Below are 12,202 nucleotides of genomic sequence, written 5' to 3'. Positions count from 1 at the left end.
GTGCTATTGGCCGCCGTGGTAAAAAGAAAAACACACAAAGTGATTGTCCTTTAAATTAGGTGTGCTTGGCAATTAATCTCCCACAATAGTTATTGTTGTAGTAATGAATATGTATGACGTATGTATGTATGTAAGGGTTAGGATGAAATAAAAGTCTGGTAGATTAATAAAATATTTTTTGTAAGTGTAGATTTGGGTTTACCTCAAACGCATCCAAATGTAGAAATACAATTCTATTTCTGGCCTACGTAGGAAATAGTTTCCGAAAACGTTAACTTATTTTTTAAATTCGTGATGATATCCTTTAATGTTCCTTGCGTTGGTTATAATCGGCTTTGTCGTGTCATATCTCGCGTGAAATGGATTCTATCCTAGTCAAGTTCAATACCAGCTTAGCTTTGTTGCGTGTAGTAGCTGGAATCATAGGCGTAGTCACAGTGGGGGTAGCTGTAATTATAAACCTAGTATATATGTTGTCTTTGTAGGGTTGCTGTAATTATAGACCTATATGTAGTCAGTGTGTGGGTAGCTGTAATTATAGACCTAGTATATATGTAATCATTGTGTGGGTAGCTGTAATTATAGACCTAGTATATATGTAATCATTGTGTGGGTAGCTGTAATTATACTTATAGACCTAGCATATATGTAGTCTGTGTGGGTAGCTGTAATTATAGACATATATGTAGTATGTGTGGGGTAGTTGTAATTATAGACCTAGTTTATATGTAGTCTGTGTGGGTTGCAGTACTTATAGACCTAGCATATATGTAGTCACAGTGTGGGTAGCTATAACTATAGACCAGCTTATGTGTAGTATGCAGTAATTATAAACCTAGTATCTGTGTGGAGGCAGTATCACAAAAGTCTTTGTGTGGGTTGGCAGTAATCACCGAAGTAGTCTTTATGTGGTACAGCCGTAATCAGAGTTTCTTCCAGGCATCTCTTCAGGGGGGGGGGTGCACAACCCCCCCCCCCTCCCCGAACGAAATGAAATTTATATAATTTATATAGAAAATATATACTTTTAACAGTGTCCGCCCCCTCCCGAAGAAAGTCTACCGCCCCCCCGCCCCCGAAAATTTCAAGTACCCCCCCCCCCTCCCCCCCGGAGAAAAAAGTCTGGAAGAAACACTGGACGTTATTGATACTCGTAATCTTTATGTGGTACAGCCGTAATGATATACGTAGTCTTTGTGTGGTGTGGCAGTAATCACTGAAGTAGTCTTCGTGGTTGAGATGACCCTTGTGTCATCTTATTTTAACTACGAGCTGACCCGCGACGTAGCATACGCCGCTATCTAGTTGTTTTATTTTCTACTTATCAACATTTCATAATTTGTGAATGCGACCCTACCCCCCCCCTCTGCCTCGCCCCCCTCCCCCCATTCAAGGAGAACTTATCTCCCCTTGCTTTCAAATCGTTTAAAAACTAAATTCTCTGCCCCTAATAGTCGTCACATTGGAACCGGCTCTACTATTGTAAACATTCGTTGTGAACCACAGCACCGCTTTAAGGAACACCAGCTGGTGTTGACCAAATACGTTCAGCTCAATGTGAACCCTATTCAAGGCAGATCCCACTGACATCAAATTCTTCCCCATGTATATATTACCACAGGCAGATCCCGCTTAAAGCAGGTTCTTTCCCTTAAAGATCTTACCCAAGGCGGATCTTACCAAAGGCGGATCCTACATAAAACGAATTATTCCCCATGTAGATATTACCACAGGCGGATCTTACCAAAGGCGGATCTTACCAAAGGTTGATCTTACCAAAGGCGTATCCTACATAAAACGAATTATTCCTCATGTAGATCTTACACAAGGCGTCCTACTTAAACTAGAATCTATCCAATAGAGACCGTCCCTAAGACGGATGCTACTCGAATGTTCTTGCACTCGACGCTCCGAGATCCAGCTTTTAACTCAACCCACTTTGCGGTCAGCACGAGAGTTAAGTGAAAGGGGGGGGGGGGAGTCTGTAATATCCCGTATTCTAACTCCGGGCTGGGCAAACTTGTGCAAGCCATGAGCAGTTTTCAATCTCGTTGTTTTTTTTTTTACCCTTAACATCTTTGTAGGAGAAAAATCAAACGTTTTTTTTTAATTTAATCTAGTAGAACTATGTACGTTTTTTTTTATTTATTTAAAACTCGTTTTTAAACTACAATTTTGTTTTTACTTTCTAGTATACGGCGTATAAAGAGAGTATTAAAATCTTGCAAAAAAAATCGAAATCGATATTTCGAAAAATGTATGTACAGTATTTTTTTTCTTTATAAACTTGATTATTTCTAACTCTCGATTCTATTGGAAGTGTCATCCTTAACCGTACTGCTCTTTAAGAATACACAAAAGAAGTCTTAGGGGAGCTCACTCCCACTTTATTTTTACTAGATGAATTATTTATTCAGGGACTAGAAAATACTATTGGTTGGCCTTGGTATTCTATTCGAGGATTTAAAAAACCAAATACTCAGTGAATCAACGATTTAATTAATTTAACAGTTAAACAACTGATTTATTAGTTCAATGATGATTCAGTTAAATTTGAACGTAGGCTCCCGACAAATGGGCTCCCGATATAATGACTCCCATCAAATGGGCTGCTGACGTAATGAGTCCCATTAAATGGGCTGCCGACATAATGACTCCCATCAAATGGGCTCCCGACATAATGACTCCCATTAAATGGGCTTTCGACGTAATGACTCCCATCAAATGGGCTCCCGATATAATGACTCCCATCAAATGGGCTGCTGACGTAATGAGTCCCATCAAATGGGCTCCCGACATAATGACTCCCATCAAATGGGCTTCCGACATAATGACTCCCACCAAATGGGCTCAAGTTTAGAACTAATGACGCCGCTCGTTTGGAACTAATGAATGATAAAATCGTTAATTAAGAACCGATTAAATTTTGGACCGATACTCTAAGAAGCAATGAACCATTCCATTGATAATTAGTGAAATAAGCAATGTAGACATTTTTTTTAAAGATTGCATCGCTCGCTACAGCTGCGCCTAGGGCGTCGCCCCCCCCCCCCCCTCGCCCCACCCGACCACACAACGCGTACCCGCCTACCCCACGTGATAAATCTGTATGATCTATGGTGCTGGAACCGTGAGCCCCCCGCGCTGCCTGTCTGGCGTATTTTGTCACAAGCTCCGTGTGTTGTTGTCGTCATTTCCAGCATTCCTGCGCACCATTCGTAAGATAGCGTGAGGCTTCAAATTTACTTGGATTTTAAATAATTTTTTTTAAACTTTCACTTAATGAAACTTTCTTTTGTTAGTTTTTTTTTATTATTTCACTTGATAATTTATTTATTTTTTTAGTGTAAAGAGGTCTAAATTTTAAAACTTATTTTGATTATTTTGATAAAGGTGATTTCAAACTTGTGAGAATTTGAGTAAATTCTTTAGGCTTTGTGATTAAGAGCACTGTTATGATTTCTAATACACTAGATAAAAGTTCAATTTAAATAAAATTAGTCTAAATTAGTCTAATTAGTCTAAATTAGTCTAAATAGTCTGTAGTTGCTAGGTATTAGCAAGGCACGGAGTGTTAAGCCTTCGTCTATGTGCCTTATGGTTAAACCGTTTTTTCTCTTTCCACCCAGCTATTACCCGTGTTAAATAACCAATCCGAGTACTAGCTTGTTTACCAAGTGTTTAAAAAGTCAGAGTTCGAACCCAGGTACCAGCATCATGAAGCCCGATTCCCCCACCGTGGAAAACGTGAGTTCTCATTTCTTCTCGGTCTGTTTGTTGCTGGTTTCAGCGTGAGTACACCCCCGACCTTTGTGTTTCTTAACGCGCGAGTCACGAGATTGAACCAGTTCAACACTGATTTCAGATTTTATTTCAGGTCAATATGTCTGTATCGATTTGTCTGTTGCCATGGTGATGAGATGGCCTATAGAATCAGGGCTTTAAGATTTGATGTTATTTTCGACTCGTAAAAAAATGGAAGGTTTAGCCAATTATAGTTCTAATAAGATTCGTACACTTAGACCCTTTCATTCCCTGTCATCAGTCCACATCTGTTTACTTAAGAAAAACACAACAAGTGCAGAATTTTAGTTTTAAGACCTAATGTCTTGTACGCTTTAAGACCTAGGACTTAACTATTGAAAGTCTTAAGGCCTACGGCAGTTCAGCTCTACGACCAAATAACCTGCGTCTGTAAGACCTAATACAGCCCGCTACATGACTTACTGGTGTAACCGTAAGACCTAATGTGAGTCCTCTACATGACCTACTGTTAGCCTTAAGACCTAATACTGCCTTCTACATGACCTACTGGTGTAACCGTAAGACCTAATACAGCCCGCTACATGACCTACTGTTTACGCCGTAAGACCTAATGTCAGTCCTCTACATGACCTACTGTCCCCGCCCTAAGACCTAACCCCCACCCTCCTGTGGTTCTCCCCAGGTGAACGAGGACGAGCTTAGCCTGAGGGTGATGAGCAGCCTGGCGCCAGCAGTCTCCGTCATCGTCAACAGCGAGGACGGCTCTGTGGAACCGTGAGTGGTGTCTTTGGTGGTGTCTTTGGTGTTGGATGTCTGGGGTGTTGGGTGTCTTTGGTGGTGTCTTTGGTGTTGGATGTCTGGGGTGTTGGGTGTCTTTGGTTGTGTCTTTGGTGTTGGATGTCTGGGGTGTTGGGTGGCTGAGGGTGTTGGGTGTCTTGGGGTGTTTGGTGTCTGGGGGTTTTTGGTGGATGAGAGTGTTTGGTGGGTGAGGGGTGTGGGGTGTGTTGGGTCTCTGTGGGTGTTGGGTGTCTGAGGGTGTTCAGAATCTGGGGATGTTAGGTGTCTGGTGGAGTTTTGTGTCTGAGAGTGTTTGGTGTTTTAGGGGTGTTTGGTGGTTTTTCTTTTGATTGAGATTTTTCTTTGGTGGGTTTTCTTGCTTGTAATACCCCACCTAGTAGTGCTGGCATATGCCCTATAACTGGGGGTGTTGTGTGTCTGGGGGTGTTTGGTGGATGTTGGTGTTGGGTGTCTAGGGGTGTCTGGGGTATTGGGTGTCTTTGTTGTGGGGCGTCGTTGGTGTTGGGCGTCTGCCGTGTCAAACTGAAACCAATGTCCGTACAGTGCCGTGTCAAACTGACACCAATGTCCGCACGTATTGATACTTTCTCCCCTTTATGTCTAACAGGGACTATGACATGGACGACGAGGTCATGAACTTCATGCACAGCCACATCCATAAGTAAGTTGTTTTGTTGTTTTTGTATTTTACACACCAAAACATATAACACGAACTGCATGCATAGCCACATCCATAAGTAAGTTGTTTTTTGTTTTTGTATTTTACACACCAAAACATATAACACGAACTGCATGCATAGCCACATCCATAAGTAAGTTGTTTTTTGTTTTTGTATTTTACACACCAAAACATATAACACGAACTGCATGCATAGCCACATCCATAAGTAAGTTGTTTTGTTTTTGTATTTTACACACCAAAACATATAACACGAACTTCATGCACAGCCACATCCATAATTAAGTTGTTTTTTGTTTTTGTATTTTACACACCAAAACATATAACACGAACTTCATGCACAGCCACATCCATAAGTAAGTTGTTTTTTTTTTGTTTGTTTTTTTTGTATTTCACACACCACACCTGATATAACACGACCTTTATACATAGTCACATCCATAAGTAAGTTGGTTTGTTGTTTTTTTTTTGTTTTTTTTTTGTTTTGTTTTTTTTGTATTTCACACACCACACCTGATATAACATGAACTTGATACACAGCCACATCTACAAGTAAGCTGTTTATTTGTTTGTATGTTGTTGTTTTTTTTTATTGTTTTTTTTTATTTCACACACCAAAACAGATATTGCACTAACTTTATACACATCCACATACCCAACTAAGTAGTTTTTTTTTTTATTTCACACACCAAAACTGATATAACACGAACTTCAAACACATCCACATACCTAACTAAGTTGTCTTTGTTTTGTTTGTGTATTTCACACATCAAAACTGATATTACAAAATGTGTTACTTTAACTGAATGTACAGCTGTTTACCAATATCTTAAGTGTGGCGACCTAGACCATAATAAAAGACGTGTTTTAAACCGAGAGTTATTGGAGGAGATAGGTTACATACAAATACTGCTCGTGCAGTAGGCCACGTATTGTCTAGATATCCAGCTACACGTAAATAAAATATTTACACGTAAATAAATAAATATGTTAATGGTAAAAATAACATTTTATCCCCGGAAACTCAATGTAAAGTGATAGTTGCAGTTGATCAGGCAACCCTTCCTTCGAATCTTTTACGCTATTTATAGTTTTGACTAATAAGTGTTATGGTTATACTTATAACTACAAAAAATCTATGGGATTAGAAAAAATAAAAAAGGCGCCAAGATTATTTTTTTTAATCGAAGTAAGCCGCCATGTCAAAAGTTTGGTAACTACTCGAGGCTGCATAGTGTTACTTCATCCTAACCGGAAGTGAGGCTAGCATACTCGTGGTCACCATAGCAACAAATCTGTTGACGGAAGTGATAGCCGATTTGATTTACATTACAGACACAAATGATGTTACGTTTCTAATTCGTTTCTATTACTACTGTTTGATTTAATGAGTAAAAAAAAATACCATAGACTCGATAGAAGTTTAAAAGCTGATTTATTATTGAAAATGATACTTTGGTTTTGTTTGATTTCAACTCTACCTGACCATGGTGTAGAGGCGATGGTTTTTTGTCATGTGACTAAAATATGGTCATGTGGTCATGTTTGGAGATTCAATAGGCTCTAGACCTGTTTACGGAATCTCTGGTGTCGAAATGGTGTTTGTGATGTTGGTTGATACTCTGTGATGTTAGTTGATGTTCTGTTATGTTTATTTAGTTTTTATGTTTGGCGATGTTGAGGTGTGTTTTGTAATGTTGGTTGTTGTTGATGTTTGTTGATGTTGGTTGTTGTTCTGCGGTGTTTGTTGGAGTTGGTGTGATTTTGGTTGATCTTCTGTGATTTCGGTTGATGTTCTGTGATGTTAGTTGATGTTGATATTTGGTGATGTTGTGGTGTATGTTTGTGGTCTTGTTTCCAATTGTTTAACCACTGCTGTAACACCATCCAGACAACTGTTGAAGTTTTGTGATGTTGGTTGATGCTTGCTGATGCTTGCTGATGTTGGTTGATATTTGGTGATGTTGTGGTGTATGTTTGTGGTCTTGTTTCCAATTGTTTAACCACTGCTGTAACACCATCCAGACAACTGTTGAAGTTTTGTGATGTTGGTTGATGGTGATGTTGTGGTGTATGTTTGTGGTCTTGTTTCCAATTGTTTAACCACTGCTGTAACACCATCCAGACAACTGTTGAAGTTTTGTGATGTTGGTTGATGCTTGCTGATGCTTGCTGATGTTGGTTGATATTTGGTGATGTTGTGGTGTATGTTTGTGGTCTTGTTTCCAATTGTTTAACCACTGCTGTAACACCATCCAGACAACTGTTGAAGTTTTGTGATGTTGGTTGATGGTGATGTTGTGGTGTATGTTTGTGGTCTTGTTTCCAAGTGTTTAACCACTGCTGTAACACCATCCAGACAACTGTTGAAGTTTTCCGGCAAAGGGGCGTGGGGCGCCAAGCAGAAGCCGCAACAGCAAGGGCTCATGGACCAGGACACCAAGGCCTATTTCGAGGAGGTCATCCGTGGCTCCGCCCTCTTCGGGCTCATGCCCTCGCGGGAAGACAACGATGGATTCGATGATGAGGAAGAGACGTTCGACTATAGGTAGCATGGGGCAGCATGTTGTGACGTAGCCCGGGCACCGTCGGGGTGGCACGGGCAGCATGTTGTGGTGTAGCACGGGCACTGCCCAGTGAATGGAGTCTTCCGGTCACGTGTCTAGATTAGAAACTCACCCTGTCTGTATCAACATGTTTTTGTTTACTCACCTGTGTGTATGTGCCAATTTGGCAAGCCGCCCAGTTGTCGTGTGTTGTTGTTTTTTTTTTGTGTCACAAGGGACACAACCAGGTTCTGCTTTCTATGTTGTTTGGTAGCTAGACATTTTGTACATCCGGTTGTTCATCGTCTGCTCAATGAGGTAAATAATGAGTTTAAAATACCGATTCATGTTTACAATGTGTAGCCTAGTTATTATAACATAATCTAGTTTTCAGAGCATAAAGTTGTTGAGTATTAATTTGAGAATTTACTGTTACGGTAATTTTCTTTGTTAAATGTTTCGGCGTGTCTTTGATGTCTAGATTAGTTTTCGATGAAACACCACTATACGTTTTAATTGTTGAAAGATACGTGTTTTTATTTGTGTGTTTGGTGTTTTGTAACAACAGTTTAACCGTGTTTAACCGCGTTTAACCTTGCTCCTTATGAAACGTCTCCCCTATGTAAACTTATGTATGCGTGTCTATTACCCCTAATGTAAGTTAAAATGAATTCACCCACCCCCACCCCTCTCCGCCACATACACAGCACTGTTAAAACGGATATCCACCATTTTTGGCATTTCCTGCTCTTATCGTAACCATGGAGACTGTACTCAACAACAAGGTCAAGGCCCTGTCTCCAGGATCCCAGACACGTTATTTTTGCCAAGAATTATTGTCTGTAAAAACATGTCGTGACGCGTTAACTTAATTAAGGCGCGGCTCTGATTATGGTTTAATAATAATTGATGATTGGATAATGGATAGAATTTACTGGTAGATAATGCATTGAAATTCCGTGAATAATGGATAAGGAAATTGTTTTTCCCTTAAATAATTTTTTTTTCACATCGCTTTGTATTAACATTAGAACGGATTGTGAGATAATTTTTTTGTACATTCATCTTAGCCCGATCTCATGTGTTGAAGTTTGCCTGTAGATTTCTTATTACACTTCTTTTTTTTTCATTCCATCAATAGGTTATAAATCTATGTATTTTTTTTTAATATTGGTACTTTTCGGTACCTAAATCATACCAGGTTTTTTATTTAATCCATGCCCAAATATAGCTATAACGTGTGTTTTTGTATAATCAATTTCCAACCCTTACCATAGATGTTTAATCCATTGTTAAACCTATATCGTTTCTCCAAAGCTAGACTGCTCCAACTCCAGCTTATACAAATGTTCAAAACAAGGCTTTCAAGTTTTGTCCACTCCCGGTAAAGTAATGGCAAGAGATTTGTTATGATAATTTTGTAGATTTCTAAACAAATGATGTGTATATCCTAAAAAAAATGTGAAAAACGGAGTTTGAGCAGTCTATAGCTGTTAGAGCGAATTTTAAATTGGGGGGGGGGGGGTTCCAAACCTCTTCCTCCCATCCACACCCTAGATTCACCTTAGGGTGTTCTGGCATACTCTTAACCCGCGCCTTATCCTAACTTAACTTTAATTAGCAATATTTTTTTTAAATGCCTATTAAAATCCCATTACACTTGGCGATGAGCAGTAGATTATGTGCATCTATAGCGTTATGGTAAGATTTAACGAAATAGTACATCCGGATAATTGCACTGACCTTGATAAAAAAAATTACTTCCCATTTTAGCTGCTGTCTAATAAAGCTTACTTGATGAGCTGCATTTTGGTATTTTCTTAATTACCACCAACGCTAAAATACCGCCATGAGCGATACACTGTTTATGAATATGTCGGTATGGCTAATCGATAGGCGCAGTTAATTATACCGGCAATGCTACATGCAACAGCGATGACGTCTAAAAAAAAACAATTTGTAGCCAGAGCGGCAAAAAACTCGTCATACGCAGATTTTTTACAGTAATCGTTTAGCAATTGCTTCGTGGATAAACCGCCATCTAACTACAACGACACTGGGCTAAAAATAGCGCTGCGGCATCCAAACATCGAGTTTTTGTTACCTTTCCGTAGGCTTAGTGGAATACTACTGCTACGTCATTGGCTGGAATTGTTTGATAGTGACGTCTTTTGTGACGTCTTTTGATGAATTTTTTTTTAGATTTTGGCTTGCGTTTCATCAAAACATGACGAAATGATGATTTGCAATAGCTTATTTGTTTTAATTTGGTTAAATATAATACAGGAATAATATTTCGGTCATATTTAAAATACCAATTGTCTGCCCATAAAACAGTATTGAACTACGCTTTAATTAATTAAATGACGTCAAAACCTAACATAGAAACGACGGTTCTGTTGAAAGAATAAACTTTAGATTTCAAATTAGTATGGGTTATGGATAATTTGGGATTAGGTATCATAATCTGCGATAACAGTTTAAGAGTATCGAGTTATTTTCAATAGAGACCACATAAACCACCTACAAGGGTGACACCTTAAGTCACGCTCACGAGATCACACTCAGAATAGTGGTGATTGCTTTTACAATGGTGACAGAATCACCTACAGTACACTGGTGACCAGATCACGTGGTGTACAATGGTGACTAGATCACCTACAGTACAATGGTGACAAGATCACCTCCAGTACAATGGTGACTAGATCGCCTATCGCCTACAGTACAATGGTGACTAGATCACCTACGGTACAATGGTGACCAGATCACCTACAGTACAATGGTGACTAGATCGCCTACAGTACAATGGTGACTAGATCACCTACGGTACAATGGTGACAAGATCACCTACAGTACAATGGTGACTCTATCACGTGGTGTACAATGGTGACCAGATCACCTGCAGATACCCTGCAGTACCTTTACCCGCGCCACCTGCTGAGCGAGACGCAGTTAACGGTTGCCATGGCAACCTGTCGATATCAGGCTATTTAAGGTTGGCGCTGCCGCATCAATCAGTTCGCGTTTATTCCCCCTGGGTTTATTGGCATTCCGGGGCTTGCTCGTGAACTCCGCGTGACCAATTTTATTTTTAACCACGCCATTTCCTCGGCTTTTGGGCGAGAAGGAAAACTTTAACAAACTGATATTTTAAACAGTTTTTGTGGCTTTCGTTTGTTAAATCACAGTCATTTCTTCCAGCTCGATACTAACCCCACTAAAGCAAGTGTTGAACATTATCCCAACAATCTAAAAATCGATGTAGAAAACAGATATATACATAGCAGTCTATTTTCATAAATTTGGCTGCATAATTCAGTGGTGCAGAACCGAATTAGCTTTTTTCCTACCCCGTTTGGTGCCCCCTTTTGGTCCTAGAACGGGACGTCCGCCCCACCCGCCCTCTACGCCTCTGCCCAGGTCTTAGCTAGCCTCTTTTACCCTAAACCGTAACGCCTAAAACACATTCCCTGTTAAATTGTATTACTCTCTTTATCTCTCTCTCTCTCTCTCTCTCTCTCTCTCTCTCTCTCTCTCTCACTCAAACACGCCCTTTCATCATAAAAACACTGCCCCAGGTAAATAATTATAAGCCCCACTCCTTATCTCCAGCCCCCCCCCCCCCCCCACCCCTACACCACCCCACATACACGCCCTTGCCGACGACATTTATTAGCCGCGTTTGAATTATTATTAAAGACCTGTTGAATAACCCCCTCCCGGTCCAATCCCCCCACCGTGTCCCTGTATTCATACAAGAAAAGATTCTACACCATCTGACATATACCGAAATAACTCAACATTTCCCTACCTTTAATTCAACTTTGATTTTTCTATTGATCTCAGAACCCGCTCTTAGGGGAGAAAATGGTTGCTGACGTTGTAGACAAATGGCCGGAGTCTGTTTTTTTTATCATAAAACTTGTTCACATAAGTTACTTTTGTTGATGTTCTGAATGTTATTTTATGATGCAAAGTTTCAAATCGATTTCCCGATTGACTAGAAGATGACTTAACTGATGTTTCTAATATTGATTGGTGATGTTGTTTACTTGTTGAGCAAGAGCCTTCGGGATGCCTACACCCATGGCAGATGGGGACCTGGTTCTGTTCGGTTGAAGGAAAGTCGACAGGGCAGGGGGAAGACCAAACAGTACATTCACAATCCCAAATCCCAGCCCATTTTGTTGCCATAATAATGATTAACAGGATGCGTTTAAAAAGTCTGATTGTAAATATTTACTTGTTAAAGATTGGCATTTTAAAATCTGATCTTCCACGTGTACGTGTTATTATATTCACTTTGCAATGTGTTCAATGAAAATTGCAATTAGCGTCACCGACATGGTTCTAGACTGGAGACTGCTGTTCTACATTGTAGTATAGATATATGTATATACAAAGGAAAAAAAAT

The 12,202-nt window shown here is 39.8% G+C and overlaps 1 protein-coding gene across 1 annotated transcript in view; it reads left to right on the top strand.

Annotated features, from left to right (window-relative positions):
• Nucleotides 1–12,202, top strand: part of LOC131958558 (myosin-IIIb) — a 69,841-nt gene that overhangs the window by 44,436 nt on the left and 13,203 nt on the right. Inside the window, exons 29-31 of the mRNA XM_059323646.1 lie at nt 4,448–4,539; nt 5,171–5,224; nt 7,602–7,790. Of these exons, the coding sequence (XP_059179629.1) occupies nt 4,448–4,539; nt 5,171–5,224; nt 7,602–7,790 (335 nt within the window). The remainder of the gene's footprint in view (nt 1–4,447; nt 4,540–5,170; nt 5,225–7,601; nt 7,791–12,202) is intronic.

This window comes from Physella acuta, unplaced genomic scaffold (assembly GCF_028476545.2).
Source record: "Physella acuta isolate Inbredline_101_S28 unplaced genomic scaffold, ASM2847654v3 ptg001335l, whole genome shotgun sequence".
Classification (NCBI taxonomy): domain Eukaryota; kingdom Metazoa; phylum Mollusca; class Gastropoda; family Physidae; genus Physella; species Physella acuta.
Note: the sequence above shows the minus strand (reverse complement) of the source record. Positions and strands in the feature narration are given on the sequence as shown.